Raw genomic sequence first — 23,931 nt, forward strand, 5'->3', positions numbered from 1 at the left:
ACATGGCTGCCTCTACATACATGTAAATAAATGATTTTTTAAGCCACTGATGTGTAGCCTGTCCTGCATGACAAACACGCTGTGGGAGTAGTGTCAGCCTGCTTTACTGAACTGTATTGCAGGGGCGACAATGCCGGAAGCATGGCCGGGGAGAGGTTGAGATGGAAAGATGAGAGGATGGACAGGGCAATGGGGAAGAGGGAATAAAAAGAGAGAGGGGAAGAGACAGAGGTGCGCGAGTCAGGTGGAAAGTTTAAAGCGGCAATGGTGTAGTGGACAGGTGGAAAAGGAAGAGAGGGGGACAGGTGGAGAGAGAGGGGGGGGGGGGAGGAGGATATGGTCAGAGGGAGGGGGTGGAAGAAATGAACAAAGAGAAGGGGAGGTGGAGATGAAGAGACAAAGACAGGTAGAGATATGATGATGTGGCAGACAGGCAGAGTGAACAAGGTGAGGGGGGAGGAGGTGTGTTCAACATATGTGTTGAACACATACATGGGCAAAGCCATGGAGAAAAGTCTAGTATATACAATAAAATTGAATAAACTATGGAATCACAAATTCTAAGGTGGTGGTGGTGGTGTTGACACAAATTGATGTCAAAAATAAGCACTAGTGTGTTTTAATGAAAGATTTCTTATACAGTAAAATAGACACACTATTAACAATGTACTATCATTTGGTATACTATACCTCATTACACCATACTGAAACATATTGTGAGGAAATGCAGCACATGTAAGTGATTTAAATTAACTGTAAAGGTTCCCATAATTATTGGGTTCATTTTATACAACACACTGCCACACACAGTGAAATGGATAGAAAAGACATCCACAGTAATAAATAAATTAAATTATTATTTATTCTCATTTTGTTTATGGGTCATTTCATTGGAAATCATCACATGGAGGTTGCATCAAGCTTACACATTTTAATAAAATTTGGTACAGTTAATACCTGCACTAAAGCCCCAGGGGGCTGAGCTAGGCCCTACCAAAGTTACAATTTTGGTATTTTTTGCCAAAAAACATTCTACCATGTGTGACCACCTAGCTTCTGTACTAAATCAGATACAGCCAAAAGATTGGTCTAATTTGAAAGGTAACACCTCTCCCTTGTAGGAGAAAGCAAGTATGTGTTACAGTGGTTCACGGTTCAGAAGTAAATACATAGACAAACAGCTACACAAGTTATCACATTTTTGCAAGTTTCCAATATTTTTATCTCATATGTGAATGATAGTACTGAAACAATATTTAGTGTGTATAGAGAAGTAATAAGGCTGAATTCACACAACAAATTTGGTTGAAATCACTATTTGGGACCTCCCCAAATGCAATGTGTGTGGGTCACGGCGTGCTGCAAATTGCTTCGTTATGTAGCTTGTGTCTAAGTCTAAATAACTCCAAAATATCTTTGTGTTGCTCCCATTTATTATAAGTCATTTAACAATGTTCTAATACTGATACACCACATTTCATACCAGGCACTCCAGGAGTCAATGAGCCTATGAGTGGAAGTTACAAATGTGAAAGTCGTGATGACGAATAGTTTCAATGAAACCCTAAGGCAATGAAATTATCCACAGAGAATAAAAACACACTGCAACTTTCCCCCTTATCGTTTATCACCATCATCTTAGTGAAGTTACACCTGTGGCTGGTAGCAGTAAACAGTAGGTTGTTAAGTTGGCAATGATTTCACACCATTGTTGATAAACAGGTCATTGGTGCAATGACTGCCTACCATTATTGACAAACAGTTCTTTATTAAGCTTGTTTTCAGTAGCGTAGCTAGGAAATCTTGAAACTGGTACGCATCGCCAAGTTCTTTTGCATTAATTTCTTTTTTACAATGAAAGCTCTCCCATTTGTCGGTAAAATCATGCATTGGTTTCTGATAGTAAAGAAAGACTTTCATTTCACTGACTCACACTCAAGATCTACTGAATTCTACAAGTTATATTTTAACTCAAATTGTTTTTTCATACATAAACACTGTGATGGATAAACACTGTGATGGGTGGCACATGCTACTTGTGATGGATGGGGCAATTTATATGAGATAATGAAGTTAAAACATTTCCCCTAAAGCATCAAACCATGACACTGCTACCTTTGAGGGATCTTTTCTGAAGTGTCCAAAGTGCAACAATTTAAATTCAACATTAAATTTTTAAGTTTTCAGTCTTATTTTTTATGGTGTTAACCCCCAACTATTAGTCAAAACTGCAGACAAAAATAATACAGAAATTCCCCACTAATCTTGTCTATCAAATAATAAATGTTTGAATTTCAGCCAAAGAAACCAAGGATTTAAATTAAAGATTTTATTTTGATTTTCCTAACTCCAAATGTCCCATACATCATTTGTGGAAAGCCTGATACATGTAATAATAATTTGCTGTTTTTATGTACAGACAGCAACGTAACACACCACTTGTAATACAGTTCTGCCAGCCCAGGAGTCCTAATGGGTCCACCACAACCATCCACTCACAGCTGTGATGTCATTGTGAATGGTATTGAATCATCTTATGACGAGTGTGCATGACCCAACAGTTCAGTATGGAAGTGAGTCATGAAGTGCAAGGTCAGTTTGTGGAAGACATGGAGAAATGTTTTCTTGGTAAAACATTAGGACAGGAGTGTTATAACCTACCATATTGTAGACAATCGTCCACCCCCAGTAGCTGAGTGATCAGTGTGACAGAATGTCAATCCGAAAGGCCCAGATTCAATTCCCGGCTGGGTCGGAGATTTTCTCCGCTCAGAGACTGGGTGTTGTGCTGTTCTAATCATCATCATTTCATCCCCATTGAAGCCCAAGTCACCGAAGTGGCGTCAAATCGAAAGACTTGCAACTGGCGAACGGTCTACTCAATGGGAGGTCCTAGTCACATGACATTTTTTGGAGACAATGAGGACTCAAAGTTAAGTGTGACTATAAGGATGAGAGAAAATACCTACTGACTGTTTGTAAAAATTGATGAGGAGGAAACTTTGTGTTACCATCATGAGAAGGTATACCTGGACAATTGTACACACATTTTTGATCGTGAATGTTGTGACCCATTCTCTCGTAACAAGCCTCTCGTAAAAAAAAAAAAATTGAGAGTTTTTTCTGGTAATATTAATCTTACACCTGGCAAATCTCTGTGCTCGAAGTGTTATTGCATGATTAACGACAGTATAAGAGGCAACCAAGAGAATGAATGTTCAATAGATACAAGCAGCAGCTTTCGGCCTGCTGAAGAATTTGTAGCTGTAGTGCTCTCAAAGTGTCAGCACTGAAGAAATGGCATCTGACTAGTAGCCTAGTAAAAAAGTCTCACATGGTAAAACTAAGTACAAGAATCTGCTCTGCTGTTCATAAGCACTTAGAAAAGTGTCTCACAGTTACAATATCGAATGATGATGATCATATCCCTTCAACTTCCACCCAGACAGATTTTGCTGTTCTTATTAAACAGCTAAATGCAAAAGAAAAATCAAGATTATCAATCTCCTGATGCTGAAGTGAAGCTACCAGAGGGTAGTCAGGCATCCAAGCAAAAGTTAATTATGCTTTTTTAAATACTGCTTAGCACATTTTTGTGAATCTTTGATTACTTTTGTATATCTACGTACAGGTAATTTAACTGTACTTGGGTACATTTGTCAAACGTTTACTGTGTAAATATATTGGAACCAGTGAAAGCCAATTTTCTGCGGATGAATAAATACACTGGTTAAAACTTTCGTAAATATTATAAATGAAAGTGAGATATCCTAGCAAATAAATAAAATAATGATGTTACCACAGTCTTTGTCAGTTAGAACACAACTGACAATGAAACAACAAACAATGCACAACCAAGAAAGAAAAAGCACAACCAGAGGGAAAAGTAACAATGAAGTGTAGAAATTTGCGAGAGGGAGGGAGAAGGGGAATAGAAGGTAGAAGGGAGCATTACCAGAATTAGGTTATTGAGAGTCAAAATTACCTATGATTTGTATATATTGTTCCTTCGTGTTCATGTGCGCGCGCGCGCACACACACACACACACACACACACACACACACTCACTCTCTCTCTCTCTCTCTCTCTCTCTCTCTCTCTCTCTCTCTCTCTCTCTCTCTCTCTCTCTCTCGTTTGAATAAACCTATGATATACCCAACAACACGGCTGAGTTTCCCTAGATAAGTTTATATATTCTTTTGCTGTATAGCACGTTGAGACAAGTGAGACTGCTTGTTGAAAGGTGAGGAATACCTAACCCTTTAAGTTATCAAAATTGTGAAGCTCATGCATGATTTTAAATCAAAATGTATTCCAAAAATTTAAGTCTTCGGTTCAGATTTGTTTTCATATTACCTACTCCAAGTACCTCATGCTGTCCATCTATATTTGAATATTTTCTTCACTTGTGAGACCGTAGCGTCTGCAGGTGGTCTACAATTATTAAAAATCTTCAAATAGCTTCCTGAGTGTACCCCCACTATTGCATGTCTTAATAATTACTGTAACAACCCACCTTTTTTGTCCCTATAATGCAGTTTTGTAAGCCACTAGATCGTTTAACATATGAAAACTATCCTCAGCTATCATTTCTCCAGTTTTGAGCAGACATTATAAGAGGGTTATCAAAAAAAGCAGTTCTCATTTCCATTAAACATCTTTTAGAGAGAACAATTTGTTTGTGAACACAAATGGACAACACGTGTACAAATCTGTCATATATATAAGAAGCGAGGACTCAGCAGTGAAAAAAGGTTCATATACGGGTAGATTAATGAGCACTTGTCACACCAGAGTGGATCCCTTTGGCAACTCTAATGTTTTTGCAATAGTAACTTGGGACAAGTGTTGCTGAAAATTCCACTGCATGTACGGCTATTCAGGAACATAATTTCTGTTGAGATAAAGGCTTGCAAAAGGGTCACATAATTTTAATAAATCTCACATGAACCATCCAAAACCAATTTCTTGAGCTAACGCACTTGCATTCCATTTTTGTATGACAAGCTTGACATAAGTGCCTGGAGAACATCACCTCAAAAGACCTTTTCCTTAACTACCACTTTACAATACACGTTTGTCTGAAGTCACTGCCAGTTGTTCAAGCATATGGAAAAGTGGCTTGTATCTAAATGCTTTAACAGTGGTGATGAACTTCAGTATGCTGTCACTGACTTACTGGCTGGCTGTAGTATTTATCAGCATTATTATACTGAGAAACAATTTGCAAACAAGTGGAACAGTATGACAAATACTTAAATTGCTCCATATACATAGCACAAACCTATGGGGGACGTGTATAATTATTTATATTATACCTCATGACATTGCTTCCTTATCAAGTCCTGTCCAAACCTCTTAGTTTTCAATCGCATTCTCTGCCTCAATTTTCACTGCTTTAACTGACTCCAAAATTTGGTACCACTTATCAAGTGGTTCAAATGGCTCTGAGCACTATGGTGCTTAACTTCTGAGGTCATCAGTCCCCTAGAACTTAGAACTACTTAAACCTAACTACCCTAAGGACATCACACACATCCATGCCAGAGGCAGGATTCGAACCTGCGACTGTAGCGCCTAGAACCACTCGGCCACTCCAGCCGGCTGGTACTACTTATCCCAAACCTCATTGATCTCCAACTTTCAATCTCATTAACATTTGGATTTATGCTAACCAATAGCTGGAATGACCTAATGGCAGGAAAGCAATGTAGAAATGTAAAGCAGGATTAGGTAACAGAGTTCCTGTTTCTCCCATAAATATAACAGCACAACTGAAAATTGTGAGCTACAAGCATTCCTTTTAAAAAACTAGATTGTAGGTACCTTCATACTTAATAGAATAGTTTCAAGTTAGAATACAGGTTGTAAACAACTTTAAATGGAGGTGGTTATAGCTGTAAATTCCATTGCTTGCTGGTAGCTGTAATTCATGTCCACAATCTACAAAATATCAATGTTATATGTCAAATTAAATACTTATTCTGCATTATCTCAGTGTTCACTTCCATACTGAGACCATTTATACAATACATTTACACATGTGTCAACCCAACTGAAAACTTTCATATCATGTGGGCAAAAAGTTTAGTTAACTTTGAGATTTGTTAAATTTCTGTATGTGAGTATGTAGATGAACTTTACCAGTTAGAGATATTAAATTACATTTTCTTGTACTCAAAATTAATATTAACTATGTCAAGTAGCTCTGAAGTGATGTACGTTAACACACAAGAAATGGTTGTCAAGCACCTTAATACGGGATAAAGAGTTCTGAAGTAGTTGATAAATTCGCAACAACAATCTAACTATACCGGGATTACCAAACAACGTTTTCGACTTACCATCCGGAGACGGTTCCAATTACAAGTTGTTTTGCAGCAGATGCCTTTCCGACGTCCTTTAAAACCTTGTCTACTATGCTTTTGGTTTCCCTCGATACTTCATCCATGTTGATAAGTAATATGTATCTCCTGTTGAAACTTACTGATGTTTCTGTTGATAGCGATTATTCCAGGGCCGAATGCTACATTACAAAAGAAATCAACAAGTTCTGTTAACATTTCCAAGAAACTGCGTTGTAGAATGACACGCCCTATTTATATATTTACAAAAAAATGGGAAAATAGATCTTTAGGTTGTAAGCGCCGAAGCCTTTGACTATTTTATATTTAACGCACTTAGCAGAACTGTACTTAATAAATTGCATACGTTTGACGGGTTCGCTGCCTCCACAAATTTCACACAGCGGCCGAACCAAAATCGAAACTATCACACAGTCTATTAACAGCTGACTGCTACACTTGCATGTCTACCAATAGCCAAGTCCTAAAACGTCGGCATGCATTGTGAACTCTGGAGGGGGTCGCTTGGTGCACCGGTGGAGGCTTAGTTCTACGTCCGAATGACCTTCAATTCTTCTTAAAATGTATTCGTTTGAACGATGGGCTTCATGTACACACTGATACGATTTTCTAAAACGTTTGCATGGATCTCCAACAGCTGACATACTGCCATTATACTTTTTAAAACGACGTTCTTTTATAAGGTCTTTAAAATCCCGTATCCCAAATCCCCTACATACCCCTGTCTGGAACTAGTAGGCGCGTGGATATTCTTAAAGAGGTTGTTAGGTATTTGTAGTGAAAGTGTTTCTTATTGTATGTGAAAGTGAATTTTGTGGCTATGTAAGTGACATAAGTGTCGATGACAAATACGCAAAGAAACTACTAACTACGTCCAAAATGGCACAGGACTCCGACGATATAAATTTAACTAATCAAGAACTGCAGGTGCTGTCGGAACTTGACAGGTAAACAACATGGCCACTATCATCTGTTTAGATGTTGTCTGCTAGATTCACACTGTATACATTCCATGAAGAAGATAATCTGATGACAATCACGGAATACTACGGCCTATCTCAGCGCCTGTTGAACGCCGCATTTTTGTGTGACCTACTTACCTTTAATAGTGATTTTTCCATCGTCACATTTTCCTATCACTAATTTCAACTCAGCCTATCACACAGCTGCTTTATTAGAAATAAACGGATGTAAATTTCCGTAACACTGTTTACACTCAAAGGGGACTCAACATGTTGAATGGTTGTACTCATTCATATTACTTGCGCTGTGGGCTGATTGGAGATTTCATACAGGGTTTATTGATGACGAAAAAGAATTTTAATATGAGTTAATAAGGAAACAGCCCATATAAATGGTTTGGGTCGTTTATGAAGTTTGTGCTTATTGACAGATATAGGTATAAAATGTTTTGTGCGAGGATATTGTACTCAGTTACTGCTGAAACTGTATCTACTGCCCATTCGTCATTGTTTATCAACACTTCCTTCAGTAATGAACTAGAGGTACAGTGATTTTCCTAATTAATGGCGTTCAGCTATGAGGTCGATGCAGTTTATGTTAACAGTAAAAATTATTTCTCTTTGAGTCGCTGGAACCTAAGCCAGACTCTGTTATGGTACTTAAAGCTGTTGTCAGGGCCAGTGCAGCTTGTTTTAGGGTTTAAAATTACATTCATTAATGCATGTAACTTACACAAAGCAGGACGGTAAAACAGACATTCTATGTAACAAGAGCATATTCACAAATTCGTCCAGTCTTCATCGCACTTTCTTGTACTGTAAATGAATTTCCTGATTAACAGTTATTATTCTTAACTACAAATATATGTATGGGAAACAGCCGCTACTTCCTCATTTGTTATTAATTCAAATAAGTTCTTGGCGACCTAATGTGTAATTGCACAGCTTTCGTAATATTTGAGGTTAAGGATCAAACTACAAAATATTTTGTCACTAGTGTTTCAAATCCAATAGAATGAGTGTGTGTGTGTGTGTGTGTGTGTGTGTGTGACACAAAGACCTAGTGTGATGTACTTAGTTTTCGTTCTTTCTCTTCATTTGTTCTCCCAGTTTGATAAAGGCTAATGTTTTTAAATTAACTGTCTGAAAAATTAATAGCTACTGGGGAACTAATGTGTCAATTTGGTCTGTGTCACTGTCAGCAGGAGATTGTGCCCACCCCTGACTAAAGAAAAATTTTAAAAATAAAAGAAGCCTGTGTTGTAATGTAAAATTAGTACACCCTTCCAAGTGTTAAGTATTGGACATAATCATTATTTAAATACAATTACCTATTACAGTCGGCAGTTTGGGTTCTTGAAGTTAAACACGCCAGAACAAGCAAAGAAGAAAGAACTTGTTTTAAAGGTAAGTATAAAACTTGTAATAGCTAATTTTGGGTGTTTATACTTAATGAAATATACCTATTTTGTTATAAATGTGAATTTTGCAGGCCGTGAAATATTTAGAGAGAATGTTAGTTCAGGCCCAGAATCAGAAAGAACGTAGTAAACACATAGAGAAAGATGACACATTAATCCAGAAAGAGATAAATATTGATCCTAAAACATACTGCAAATTGGGCCACTTTCATCTCTTGCTTGAAGATTATGCAAAAGGTAATAAATATTAATACCTCACTGTATCGAAATAAATTTATATTAGTACTTTAGGGAAATTGATTTTCTTTTTTTCATTTTATGCAGCCATGTCAGCATATCAGAAATTCTTCGGTCTAAAATCTGATTACTGGAAGGACGCAAATTTCTTGTACGGGCAAGGTCTGGTTTATTTTCACTTCAATGCATTCCAGTGGTGAGTACACAGTCTTATAAATTATTGGAAAAATATTATTTTGCTTGATTATAATTTTCCACCATTTATTTACTGCTTTGTTTACTTATTTTGGCTTTTTATGTTTTACGAATTTAGCTTTCTTTTTTCTCCCCGTTGTTAATATTGCATTTCGATGGTAAATTCGTCACAAAGCTAAGATTCACCTACATGTATTGGAATCATCCCACGTATTGCTTACGAGCGGAAGTAACTAAGTTTCAGCCCAAATTCTTAAACCCATTTTCCTCTTCTAGATCTAGATTCATCGTTTTACAGAACTATAATCCATATGAGACTCCAACTATCCAATGATTAAGACGTTTGTCCTATAGTTTACGTGCATTCTAGCATTCCCTCCTAATGCTCGTGAAGTTTACATGTTTTCAGTAATTAATTCCCCTGCTTTTCATTGTTGCAAAAATAAGTACGGTACACAATTCTTTTTATCTGAATACGCAGGCAATTGATTTGAAAAAGTTTTCTGAACGATTGTGTCTGCAATACTTGTTACGAAGTGTTTTTCGAAAAAGAAGCGAGGTAGTAAGGATCCGCAAAACGGTGTTGTATTTAAAATTTACGGCAGGAATTACCAAAGCAAATTAAAATTATTGCAAGAGTTGAATCAGCTCGACCACCATGCACGCTATAACTTTCGTCATCTCTACCCACTGATCTTCCACTTCCTAAATGTGAAGTTCCGAAGACGCAGCCACCAGACAGGTTGATGACCCTTTTCCGGTTGTTGGCACGTGCACCAAAACAGTGTGCTAAGCAGTTTCCCAGTGTATTCACAGATAGCGTTGGCCTCAGTTCGCTGCACCAAGCAAATACCTTGGGGAGTCAGCAGGTGGCGCGGTGGTGCTGTCCTGAAACGATAGGCGCTGACTGTGCTTATTTCAAGATCCATAATTATATTACAGAGCAAATAAATAGAGAAAATGGATTATGGAAAAAATATAAAGAGTATGACACCTGTCAAAGTATACAAGTATTTCAGCTTTTTTTAGCTTCTCTTTCGTATTGTCACTGTACTGGCCTTTAAAGTTTACTGGAGTTATTGCTAATTTTTTATGCCAGGATAAGATGTGTTAAACTTTTTAAACAGATTTTCCCTGTTAATGACAAGGAGTTCTGTGCGTCTACTCTGCACGATTGATTTCAACGAACTACTGTACTCTCGTTAATTTCTCATTGGAAGGAGAAAGGTCCACGTGAAGGAGGGTAACTAGGTTGCAAATTGATTCGAAGGAAGTAAGTTTCATGAAGAAGTTCCGTTTTGCAAGTGTTACGTGCTAGGAGCCAAACCAGGCATGGCTCTGTCTGCGGCACTGCGACGTTGCCGTTCCGGCGGGGTCGTTCACACATCGGCGCAGACAGCAGAACACCAAAATAAACCGGTTGGAAGGGAACGGGATGGGAACTGGAGCCAAGGTCGGCCGAAAGCCTTCCTCTTCACTTTCGCTGCTTTCAATAGCCCGTTTTTAAGCGCTGTTTCGTGTCACAGTATATACAATACCTTTTATTTCTAGAAACTATGTCTACTCTGTCTGCATTGGAGCAGACCTTCAGTAAAGCTATGTTCTGAACTTCCCAATTCGGAGATAAAATCGCTTAGAAATTAATGTAATGTGTGTGTGTGTGTGTGTGTGTGTGGGAGAGAGAGAGAGGGGGGGTGCCATGACATCTCTACTTTTAAGTTATAATTGCTTACCATCAACTTTGTAATTTCAGTAGTCACCAATTTTTTAAAGTGATTACGATGTTTCATTCGTAGATACTGTGATAAGCGACAGTTCCTCGACGTGTGCGATCAGAATATTTTTTTCTGTAGTAACAATGTAATCCGTTCTCTGCGATCCTCTTCTATAATTTAAAGTGATTACCTCTACAATTTCTATGCAGTACGTCAAACGAATAAGGAAAAAGTGTAATGATTTGTGAACAGCAGTGAAGTCTCTCTTGAGGTGTCAGTGTGTATCCTCCTGTCAAGTAAATCTATATGTGTTAACTGAGGCATTTCTGGGTGTACCGTTGTCGTGGGGATATTCAGTGTGCGAATACTTTTTATTTCAGCATTTCCCGTTTATTAAAATACGTAGTTCGGGTCTAGGTTGCTTCCGTTTAAATAACAAAAACAAACTCATTGTTGTCATTGTAGCTCTCTACAGGCTCATTATTCTCTGTTTACAAGACTACAGAACAACCATTGAAAATGGTCATCCAATAAGCATCTGGGTATACGATCGAGCGACTTAAAGTGGAACGATCACGTAAGATTGTTCATGGGAAAAACAGATGCCAGACTGAGATTCATTGAGAGAATCCTGAGGTATCGTAATCCATCCGCGAAGAGGAGGTAGTTTATATAATTTTCGTTCAACCGGTACTTTAGTATTTCTTCTAATTCTAGGTCCCTAACAGGCTTTCTTCGCAGGACATATAAGTGATCCAAAGAAGAGCAGCCCATTTTGTCACGGACTCGTTTAGTAAGCTCGAAAGTGTCGTAGATATGCTCGTCCATCTGCAGTGGCAGACCAATCGAGAGATGCGTTGTGTATTATAGTGTTGTTTACTGTTAACATTCCGAGAGCGTACGTTCGTAGTAGATTCAGTCGACATATTGCTTTCTGCCACATACAACACGCGAAAAGACCGTGGGGGAAGTGACAACTAGTACACAAAGTACCCTGCGCCACACACCATCGGGTGGTTCGCCTAGTATAAATGGATCAGTACTTTCTAATTTAATTGGGCCGTACTAAGAAACGTTTCAGTAATTGACCGGCAACCGGGAGCACAACACTACCTTTTAGCCACTTCTCGAAGCGACGGGTAATGAGAATTTCTCTTACTGTCCGCATACTCGTATGCGAAACACAGAAGCCTGTAATACATAGAGCAGCAATAGGATAAAACTTTTATTCTGGCCACCTGTATGTGAATGATTTATATGGGTTTGACATTATTAGCAACACGAATCGAAGTTGTCTGTTGCTGGACATTATTAGCAACACGAATCGAAGTAGTGTGTTGCTGTTCAACCGGTGTTTACGATTAGCATGTGTTGTTCCTCTTTGTTAATAGCGATTAACGTTATGGTCATCACTAAAGAATATATGTGACATTTAGTAGGATTCAGTCATGGTTTTGTTAAGGAACCATCCCGCCATTAGAGGACCCAGGTTAGGGAAACCACCAAAAAATCTTAATCACGAAATTCCCTGACAAACCCAAAGTGTGTGCTAGACCGAGACTCGAACTAAAGACCTTTGCCATTCGCGGGCAACTGCTCTATCAACTGAGCTATCCAACACGACTCAAGACCCACGTTGGTCGGGCAAGTAGTTAGTGTAAACTACGTCAGTGTGCGGTGTCGTGAACATCTTTCTCTTCTTTATTACACCTGCTATTACTTTTAATTTAATGAATCTTTTGTAGAATAGAAATGGGCCAGAAGAAGCGATTTGAGATAAGATTTTAAATTTGATTTGCTACCTCTAAGTCATTTCGTGTTACTGGTCAGGTGATTAAGAATTTTTATGGTTGTTTACTGAACATGTTACAGAACCACTAATAGCTTTAGTAATGAATATTAAAGGTCATTTTGCTTATACTATTGGTTAATCCTTACTCCTGCGAATACTAGTCCAGTGTCCATGCCATCTTAATCAATTTCCCAGATAACAATTCTACCAACACTCGACTATCAAGGAGAAATTGTATAGTCTCAATCTGCATCACTCGAAGTACGAGCAATAAGAGCCTGTAGAGAGGCCAGATAATATGACATTGCGGATAAAATGTTAACCGCCTTCATAAGAGAGCACAATGGTCACTTTCGAATACTGTAGGTGATGTGGAAATGGTTTATGGGGCTCGTACGACCATCCACTGCTGACTAACTCATGGCTGTGAAGTGGTGTGTGTGTGTGTGTGTGTGTGTGTGTGTGTGTGTGTGTGTCAGTCGGTTATACGAAATCAGCGCAATAACATGGGGCAGAATGCTATAAAGAACTGTTGTGCTTGGATGTGACCATGACTTCACCATGAATTAAGTTGCCTAATTTGTTGGTGTATCGCTGCGAAATGCACGGCTTGTCTGTAATGTTAGTTGTGTACCATTCGCTGCCACGTAACACGGTGTAAGAACAGTGATCGGAAAACGATGCTAACCAACAGGGATGGGAGACTAATGCCACGCCTTGTAAGTGGCATTCGATTTTAAACTTGATATCGATTTTAAACTTGATAGGAAATGCTGCTCTCAGCGAATTCAGGTCCTTCGCAGTTACCCTTTGAGCGAACATAGTCCAAGGAACTGCATTCAATGGGCATTTGGTATCGGGTATCTCGCAAAAGGCCATTGCTCACAGCGGCGTATAACGTTGCACGCCTTCAGTGGATCAAACTAACAGAAGCAGGACAGTTGCTGACTGGGGGCGTGTAGTGTAGTCAGATGAATCGCTGTTTTACCTCGTCTCGATTATACAAGGAGTTGGGTACACAGACGTCCCAATGAGGCATTCGCCCCACAATATGTGTAGCGTGTAGCTGAGGCCTATAAATAGTTACGTTTATGGGTGGTTTCCGTGCAATGAGTTGAGGTTTCTTAGGGTGACTAGACGTCCTGTATTTTACGGGATCGTTACTTATTTGGCTTAAGTATCCCGTTGTCATGAAAAAAAAAGGCACGTGTATTCTACATCCACGTACGGTGCGTGGCGGAGGGTACCAATTTTAGTCATTTCCTTTCCTGTTCACTCGCGAATAGAGCGAGGGAAGAAAGACTATATGCCTCCGTATGAGGCCCAGTTTCTCGTATCTTCGTGATTCTTAAGCGAAATGTATATGTTGACGACAGTAGAATTGTGCGGCAGTCAGCTTCAAATGCCTGTTCTCTTAATTTTCTCAACAGTGTTTCTCTGAAAAAACATCGCCTTCCCTCCAGAGATTCCCATTTGAGTTCCTGAAGCATCTCCGTAACATTTACGTGTTGTTCATACTTACCGATAACAAATCTAGCAGCCCGCCTCTGAATTTCTTCGATGTCTTCCTTCAGTTTGACCTGGTACGGATCCCAAACAGTCGAGCAGTATTCAAGACTAGGTCGCACCAGCGTCCTATATGCGTTCTCCTTTACAGATGAACCACGCTTTCCTAGAATTCTCCCAATAAATCGTAGTCAACCATTCTCCTCTCCTACTACAGTTCAAATGCCGTTCGGTCTCATATCGTTTTCCAACGTTACGCCCGGGTATTTAAATGACTTGACTGTGTCCAGCAGGACACAACTAATACTGTATCAGAACATTACAAGTTTCGTCTTCCTACTCATACACATTAACTTGCATACTTCCAGATTTACGGCTAGCTGCCATTCATCAAACCAACTGCAAATTTTGTCTAAGTAGTCGTGTATCTTCGTACAGTCACCCAACGTTAATACCTTACCGAGAACCAAGGCATCAGCAAACAACCACAGATTGCTGCCCACCTTGTCCGCCAAATCATTTACGTATGGAGGGAATAATAGCGGTTCTATCACAGTTTCCTGGGCCACTCCTGACGATACCCTTAAGAAGTTTGCGAGCCGTTCATATATCTGTGAACTTATTCCATATGCTCGTGCCTTAGTTAACAGCCTGGAATGGGGCACCGTGTCAAATGTTTCCCAGAACTCTAGAAATATGGAATCTGCCTGTTGCCCTTCTTCCATAGTTCGCAGTGTATCATGCGAGAAATTCCCACCCTTTTTGCAGTTTCTTAATTTTTAATATACTCTTCATAACCAGTAGATTGTGGTCAGAGTCCAAATCTGTCCCTGGAAATGTCTTACAATTTAAAACAGGGTTGTAACCTATCCCCGATGTTTTTCAATCTATATATTGAGCAAGCAGCAAAGGAAACAACGGGAAAATTTGGAGTTGGTATTAAAATCCATGGAGAAGAAATAAAAATTTTGAGGTTCGCCGACGACATTGTAATTCTGTCAGAGACAGCAAAGGACCTGGAAGGGCAGCTGAACGGAATGGATAGGGTCTTGAAAGGAGGATATAGGATGAACATCAACAAAAGCAAAACGAGAATAATGGAATGTAGTCGAATTAAATCAGGTGATGCTGCGGGAATTAGATTAGGAAATGAGACGCTTAATGCAGTAAATGAGTTTTGCTATTTGGGGAGCAAAATAACTTCCTACGGTCGAAGTAGAGAGGATATAAAATGTAGACTGGCAATGGCAAGGAAAGCGTTTCTGAAGAAGAGAAATTTGTTAACTCCGAGTACAGATTTCAGTGTCAGGAAGACGTTTCTGAAAGTATTTGTATGGAGTGTAGCCATTATGGAAGTGAGACGTGGACGATAAACGGTTTGGACAAGAAGAGAATAGAAGCTTTCGAAATGTGATGCTACAGAAGAATGCTGAAGGTTAGATGGGTAGATCACATAATTAATGAGGAGGTATTGAATAGAATTGCAGAGAAGAGAAATTCGTGGCACAACTTGACTAGAAGAAGGGATCGGTTGGTAGGGGACATTCTGAGGCATCAAGGGATCACCAGTTTAGTATTGGAGGGCAGCGTGGAGGGTAAAAATCGCAGAGGGAGACCAAGAGACGAATACACTAAACAGATACAGAAGGATTTAGGTTGCAGTAGGTACTGGGAGATGAAGCTTGCACAGGATAGCGTAGCGTGGAGAGCTGCATCAAACCAGTCCTTGGACTGAAGACGACAACAACAACAACAACAACCTGACCAGAAGTCTTGTTCCTCCTGCCACCGAGCTTCACTATCTCCCACTATATCTAACTTTAACCTATCCATTTCCCTTCGTAAATTTTCTATCCTACCTGCCCGATTAACGGATCTGACATTCCACCCTCCGATCCATATATGGCCAGTTTTCTTTCTCCTGAAAACGACGTCGTCAGTCCTCGCTTGGAGATCCGAATGGGGGACTATTTTATTATTTTATCTCCGGAATATTTTACCCAAGAGGACGCCAAATATGGTCATACCCAAAGAATAAAGAAAATACACTCTCTGCCTAAACCAAAATGAACGAGTTTTATCATTTTCAGCTTCCTTACATCTCAAAATAACTGCTGAAGAATTCGCTGCTCATTACTGCATTTGTGCTAGCTCCATCTTGCAGTAATGCTACTGCAGAAATAGTGACCTCGATAGCAAGTTCTTTATGAATTGATGAAAAGAAGAGGCTTAGTGTTGAAGCCGTTATGAAAATAGTTATAACGAAGATTCATTTTCAGGATACTTCGTGTGTTGAATTTTATAAAATTCCGTTTGAAAATATCAAACTTCTGAATGACATACATTATTCTACTAGATATAACATAAAATATTTTTCAGAAACTACCCACGGCGGAACTTCCACGCCAGTTGTTATTGAAATATAAGTAACCTATGTAAATAATAATCATTTTCTACCCTAGTAAAAGACATCGTTATATTAAAATGATATTTTGTGTTTGCATCTGACACAATAAAACAATAAATATTTCTTTCGATTAGTAAGGTATTTTGATAGTTTTTAGTGCGAATTTAAAACAAATGGTACGATGATCTATGTAGTTCTAGCACAAATACAAGTAGCTTAACACGTAACTACTATGTAGAGATAGTATCAACAAAAGTTTCCACAAAATATCGGTTCATTTCAAGTTCTAATTTGGGTCCTGTATTTTCATTTTGGAAATCTGGTCGCGCTAATTATGATTTTGGGTTACCGGTGGCACTGTCTCCAATGGACACGGATCATTTTTTGTTCTTGTTACATCACTTAGGTCAGTGTCATGATGGAAATAGTGAATACCTTGAAATGAAAATGGGCTAAGCATTTCGCTCGAAGGAAAAATAGCATAGTCATGTCGCTCAAAGGAAAAATAGCTGATGGTGAAAAAAGTATTTGAGCCCAATTTACCAAAAAAAAAAAAAAACAAAGGGAAGACCACTGGACAGATGGGCCAGAGACTTACAAAAACAGACACACTTAACTAGCAATGAGAAGCTCAAGATCGGCAGAAATGGAAGAACCTGCTGCGATCCTATGCGGCACGCCGCTTCAAAGACGCCACATGACCAAGTGACCGAAATGAATGATGATGATGATGATGATGATGATGATGATGATGATGATGATATCACGTACAACACAACATGCACTTTGTAAAGACTGAAAGGTTCAGTCCACTCTTATTTAGTGAGCTAATGGGCCTCTCTAGCAGGTTCTTTTTCACAAGCCCATGGCTGTACGGTAATACTGTGCATAATGTGTATTTGGATCACTATATTCGCCGTCAGCATATTCCCTAGAAGCATTCACGCGAGTAATGTGGAAACCTGGTGTCATCGTATCAGTATTCTTTTTTAAAATCCTTTCTTCGTTCATTTGTTGCGCGCATTTTCTTCGCTTGTAATTAGCTGCGCTTTCACTAAGGCTTAATTCATGAATATCAGATGCTCTATGCTTTTTTCCAGACATGTTTATTAAGGAAAGCAAATGAAAAACTTATATTCGTTGTATATTTCATGGAAATGTGCAGTATATCTGTAAAAATATAAACAGAATACGCTTTTACGATCAATTCTAGCGTGTTGTTGCAGAGCATGGAGGCTTTATCAAGTAGCCATGGCAGCAGAAATCGAGCGAATCCAGAGATGGGCTGTGGGATCGTGCCAGGTCGGTATAGTCTGTAACAGATGTGCTCGGGGAACTTACACGTCATGCACTGGAAGAAAGACGACGGTCTCGTAAAACCTATAAGGTATTTCCTATTCAAGGGAGATAGTGTCACATCTCTGCTGTCATTACCGTACATCTCTTGTAGGGATAATGAGAAAAAAGAGATTGTGGCGCGCACACGTGCTCACACGAGCAGATAATCCTTTTTTCCTGCTCGGTACACGGGTGGGACAGAACAGAAAATCGCTAATATTAGTAAAAAGTACCGTTCGTGATGCACTGTACAATGGCTTGCCGAGTATACAGGGTGTAACTGAATTTCCTGTACAGAATCTGAGCACAGATTACTTGTACCAAAACAAGAAAAAATGCCATGTAACCATGTGCCCTAAAATGTGGACTGTAAGAGCTATTATGAGTGCTTGTTCATCTTCGCTACTGTGGAACAACTCTCTTCTGTTGAACATTGGTACTGTTAAACATATTTCATCTATTGAACAAGTGCTCATAGCTCGTAAGGTGTGCACTTTAGTACCATGTTTATTAATTATTTTTTTTATGTAAGAAACATGCCCTCAAAGTCTGTAAAGGGTTTTAGTTATACAATATATATTTAGATGTAGAAGTATAAAGCTTGAACATACATCTTTGCTACAACATTTTACATTATAAATTACTTTATTGTAAAGCTAATGGATTGAAAACCATTTGTCGACATATACGTACTATTTGCGAAACTCGAGTTCTCGTGATGGCTTCTGGATTCATATGTCTGATGTCCGCCTCTTTTTGCGTGTGATCTTCCCAACAGTTAGACATTTAAAGTGCACACAACTGTTGTTGTCCTTGTTTATTTGTCGTCAGACATGTTAAGTGTCGCCAACGTGTGAGTTCGTTCTTGTCTTTTATCTCAGTAAATTCTAATGTATCTGTCGTTGGGCGTGTGTTTTTTTATCTTATCTGTGCCGGTGTTTGCTTTAATGTGTGTGAGAGGGAAGTGTGTGCAGTGGCGTTTAATCCGTTTATACCTGTGTTCTCCCCCCACCCCCACCCACCCATGAACTATGGACCTTGCCGTTCGTGGGAAGGCTTGCGTGCCTCAGCGATATAGATCGCCGTACCGTAGGTGTAACCGCAACGGAAGGGTAAGTGCTGAGGGGCCAGACAAACGTGTGGTTCCTGAAGAGGGGCAGCAGCCATTTCGGTAGTTGCAAACAGTCTGCATGATTGACTAATCTGGCCTTGTAACATACGGCATTGCTGTGCTGGTACTGCGAAAGGGTGAAAGCAAGGGGAAACTGCAGCCGTAATTGTTCTGGAGGGCATGCAGCTTTACTGCATGGTTAAATGATGATGGCATCCTCTCGGGTAAAATATTCCGGAGGTAAAATAGTCCTCCATTCCGATCTCCGGGCGGGGACTACTCAGGAGGATGTCGTTATCAAGAGAAACAAAACTGGCGTTTTACTGATCGGAGCTTGGAATGTCAGATCCGTTAATCGGGCAGATAGGTTAGAAAATTTAAAAAGTGAATGGATAGGTTAAAGTTGGATATAGTAGGAATATAGGCTTATAAATATAAAATCAAATAAGAGTAATCCAGGAGGTGGTTTAATAATGAATAAAAAAATAGGAACGCGGATAAGCTACTACGAACAGCGTAGTGAACGCATTACTGTAGCCAAGATAGACACGAAGCCCACACTTACTACAGTAGTACAAGTTTATATGCCAATTAGCTTCGCAGATGATGAAAAGATTTATGAAATGTATGATGCGATATAAAAAATTGTTCAGATAGTTAAAGGAGGCGAAAACTTAATAGTCATGGCGGCTGGAATTCGATAGTAGGAAAAGGAAGAGAAGGAAAAGTAGTGGTTGAAGATGAACTGGGAGTAAGGAATGAAAGAGGAAGCCGCCTGGTAGAATTTTGCACAGATCATAATGTAATCATAGCTAACACTTGTTTTAAGAATCATGAACGAAAGTTGCATACGTGGGAGAGGTCTGGAGACACTGGAAGGTTTCAGATAAGTTATATAATGGTAAGACAGAGATTTAGGAACCAGGTTTTAAATTGTACTACATTTCCAGGGGCAGATAAGGACTCTGACTACAATTTATTGGTTATGAACTGTAGATTAAAACTGAAGAAACTGCAAAAACGTAGAAACTGAAGGAGATGGGACCTAGATAAACTGAAAGAACCAGAGGTTGTAGAGAGTTTCAGAGAGAGCATTAGGGATCGGATGACAAGAACAAGGGATAGAAATACAGTAGAAGAAGAATGGTTAGTTTTGAGAGATGAAATAGTCAAGGCAGAAGAGGTTCAAGTAGGTAAAAAGACGAGGTATAGTATAAATCCTTGGTTAACAAAAGATATATTGAATTTAATTGGTGGAAGAAGCAGGAGAAAAGGAATACAAACGTCTCAAAAATGAGATCGACAGGAAGTGCAAAATGGCTAAGCAGGGATGTCTAGAGGACAAATGCAACGATGTAGAGGCATGTATCACTAGGGGTAAGACAGATACTGCATACAGAAAAATAGAAGAGATCTTTCAAGAAAAGAGATCCACCTGAATGAATATCAAGAGTTCAGATAGATAACCAGTTCTAAGCAAAGAAGGGAAAGCAGAAAGGAGGAAGGAGCATATAGAGGGTCTATACAAGGGCGATGTACTTGAGGGGAGTGTTATGGAAATGGAAGAGGACGTACATTAAGATGAAATGGGAGATATTTATTTTATTTATTTATTTATTTATTTATTTATTTAACCTGGCAAGATTAGGGCCATCAGGCCCTCTCTTACATCTAACCAGGCATTCTACTTATTTTACAGTCATATGTTTCAGTAGGCATGTTAAACTACATCTAATACAAAAAGTGAGATAAACAATTAGAAAGGTACACCTCGAAAAATACATTATTGAAGAGAAAGATTTAAGATAGGAGTGCTGGCAGCAGGGAGTATGAGGGAGACTCATGGTGAAGGTAGGAGAAGAATAGAGAGACATGATGAAACATAATTAAGGAAAATATAAAGGAAAAGGAGACTGCGTGGCTAATAGAGATAGATGAAGAGGAAGGCATCTCAGGAGCAAGATAGGAGACGCTGGCTTTGCTATTTGACAGATGAGAGGATTGGCCTTGCACATTAATTTTGTGGAGAATTTTATGCGGATGATAGTAGGAAATGCTTAAACTTCTTCTTAAAAGCAACAGGAGATTGAATTTTCCTCAAGGTAAGGGGCAGTTTGTTCCAGAGGCGGACAGCGGCAACTGAGAAGGAGTTTGCAAAAGTTTTTGTTTTGTGAGTGGGCACAGTTAGGATACCAGATAAGAGTGACCTCGTGTTTCGATTATGATGGCATGACAGGTTTTTAATCTCTGAAGCTAGGTACTGGGGTGCTTGCGCGATGAGGAGTCGGTGAAGTAGACATAGAGTGTGGTAGTCACGCAGTTTGTCCGGCCGCAGCCACCCTAGCTCGGAGTATGAAGCACTAACATGATCATATCGGCGAATGTTGCAGGTGTAACGCACACAGGCATTCATGGTTAGCTCTAGCCGTCTTTTGTTTTCACTACTCATGCCTTGTTGAATCACATCACAATAGTGGAGGTTCGATAGAACGAGTGCTTGCACGAGCTGGCGTTTCAAGTCCTGTGGGAATATGTTCCGAAACTTTTTGAGAGCATAGAGACAAGCAGACGTCTTTCGGCACACTGCGACTGTATTCTCCGCCCAGTTGAGATGCTCGTCCAAAGTTACACCCAAGTTCTTCACTGTTTTCTGATATGGTATTTGAGTACCTTCGAGCAGAATAGGAGGTAGCCGTTCGCGGAAATCTGAACTTATTAATTTCTGATGGGCTATTAAGATTACTTGCGTCTTTTTTGCATTTAATTTAAGCCCCAGGTTTTTCGCCCATGTCACTACTGAAGACAGATCATCATTCATCAGAGCGATTGCAGTGTTAACGTCTTCAGGTCTGACGCTTAGGTAGAGCTGGAGGTCGTCGGCATAGAAATGATGTTTACAGGAGGACAAAACCGACGAAATATCGTTGACATATAAAGAAAACAAAAGTGGTCCTAAGACTGATCCTTGTGGCACTCCCGAAGAAACATGTTTCCAGGAAGATTTTTCATTTGCGCAGACAACACATTGCTGTCTGTCTTTTAAGTAGCTTTCAAACCATCTCATTGCACTATCAGAGAAATTAAGCTGTTGCATTTTTCTGAGTAATATGTCAAAGTTAACAGTGTCAAAAGCTTTGCTGAAGTCCAGTAGCGTCAATATTGTTGCCTTTCGATTGTCGATGGCATATTTCAGGTCATCAGTTACTTTAATTAGAGCAGTGTTTGTGCTGTGATGTTTACGGAAACCGGATTGAAATTTGTCATATAGACTGAATTCATGCAAGTGTTCAGTGATTTGGTCATGAACAATATATTCCAGTGCTTTGGAAACAGCAGGCAGTATGCTAATTGGTCGGTAATCACTAGGCAGTTGCGGGTTTTCGACCTTAGGGATGGGTCGAATTATGCTTCTTTTCCATGCAGTGGGGTATATTCCGTTCACGAGGGAAAAATTAAATATGTCAGTTAAGACAGGTACTAAGATATCGGCAACATTCTTAATCATGGTTATACCGATACTGTCGTTGCCTATTGCATCAGAAGAGATTTTCATTATTGCTTTTCTTGCCGTATTTGTTGTTACATGTTTTAGATGGAAGGTATCGTTGTTAGTTATTCTGTTTGGGGATTCTTGTGGACGGTAATTATCAGCCGTGCTGGTATTCAGAGGTGCAGAGAAGAATTCATTTAATTCGTTAGCTGACACATGAAAAGTAGTTTCAGATTTTGGCTTTCCGACCCCCAAGCTACGGAGATTCTTCCATAGAGTCGTGGGTGTCAGATCGCTGCATACAAGGGCGGCATCAAGGGATCTCCAATTTAGTATTGGAGGGAAACGTGGATGGTAAAAATCGTAAAGGGAGACCAAGAGATGAATACACTACGCAGATTCAGAAGGATGTAGGTAGCAGTAGTTACTCAGAGATGAAGAGGCTTGCACAGGATAGAGTAGCATGGAGGGCTGCATCAAACAAGTCCAAGACCACAACAACAACACGTATGTTCTGACTATATACTTAAGCACCATTTGTTTAATGGTGTATGTCCGCATATACAGCCGAGTTTGTTTAATTTTTGTGTGTTTTCGTAAAGTACATGGTATTTGGCGAATATTTGAGCACGTGCACTAGGGAACACATCTGGTATAACTGAACAAATTAAGCAGTGACGTATATGATTATCTTCCTGAACATTAAGGTTTCACAAGTTCATAATCTCTTCAGGACGGTATACCATTGAAAAATGCCTTCATTTGGTGAAACCGTTTTCTGTTTTGTTTATTTGTGTTTTTCGATGTAAGAAGGGTTGCATTACGTCACTCACTATTTTTAATATGACTGTCTTCCTACTTGAGTCGCTCACTTGACTATATTCATTGCGCCACTGCGGAAGCAAATTCATTTTTCCGAGTGAGGCCTTCATGTGACGTCACTGACGCGTGACCTTCTCGCGCTATGATAATGTGTTGGAAGGCGTCCAGTCAGGGGCTCCGGCTCGAGGATCCCCGCTGGCCTTGCTCCGTGGTCAGTGGCCTGTTAGTATTTGCTTTGCTTGGCACACCATCTAATCCGCGCGGTGCAAGGGGAGATAGCCAACAGGGAGGCGAAACATCACATTTGCATGTACGATGTAGCTGTATGGAAAGTAAATACGTACTTTGTCCTGATAGTTATTAGAGGAGCCCATAGAAATAGAGTTTGGTAGAGAGACGGAGATTAAGATATTTTCTGCTATGAGACCGATAGTTGCGGAGACGCGCGACCCGAAATAGTTCCCTGAAGATTTAGAATGATCGCAGCATAATGAAGCAATTAATAAATGGTTTCAGTTGTTGAACAATCCCCTTCCGATCTACGGAACGAGGTGAAAAACGGTTAATGG

General features: G+C 39.6%; 2 protein-coding genes across 4 annotated transcripts in view; one reads left to right on the forward strand and one right to left on the reverse strand.

The window, feature by feature from the left end:
* LOC126351334 (FUN14 domain-containing protein 1-like) overlaps positions 1–6,826 on the reverse strand; it is a 72,401-nt gene extending 65,575 nt beyond the window's left edge. Inside the window, exons 1-2 of the mRNA XM_050002595.1 lie at positions 6,713–6,826; positions 6,346–6,527 (exon numbers count right to left, since the gene is read on the reverse strand). Of these exons, the coding sequence (XP_049858552.1) occupies positions 6,346–6,452 (107 nt within the window). The 5' untranslated portion in view covers positions 6,453–6,527; positions 6,713–6,826. The remainder of the gene's footprint in view (positions 1–6,345; positions 6,528–6,712) is intronic.
* Positions 6,827–6,873: 47 nt separating this feature from the next.
* Positions 6,874–23,931, forward strand: part of LOC126351268 (histone demethylase UTY) — a 310,863-nt gene continuing 293,805 nt past the window's right edge. The window contains exons 1-4 of one of the 3 annotated variants that reach the window (XM_050002588.1): positions 6,874–7,313; positions 8,669–8,735; positions 8,821–8,986; positions 9,074–9,182. In XM_050002588.1, coding sequence (XP_049858545.1) covers positions 7,246–7,313; positions 8,669–8,735; positions 8,821–8,986; positions 9,074–9,182 — 410 coding nt within the window. In that variant the 5' untranslated portion in view covers positions 6,874–7,245. Of the gene's footprint in view, positions 7,314–7,850; positions 7,872–8,668; positions 8,736–8,820; positions 8,987–9,073; positions 9,183–23,931 lie in introns of those variants that run through there. The other 2 variants (XM_050002589.1, XM_050002590.1) reach the window with 2 other exon arrangements.

The sequence above is a fragment of the Schistocerca gregaria genome, chromosome 1 (assembly GCF_023897955.1).
Source record: "Schistocerca gregaria isolate iqSchGreg1 chromosome 1, iqSchGreg1.2, whole genome shotgun sequence".
Classification (NCBI taxonomy): domain Eukaryota; kingdom Metazoa; phylum Arthropoda; class Insecta; order Orthoptera; family Acrididae; genus Schistocerca; species Schistocerca gregaria.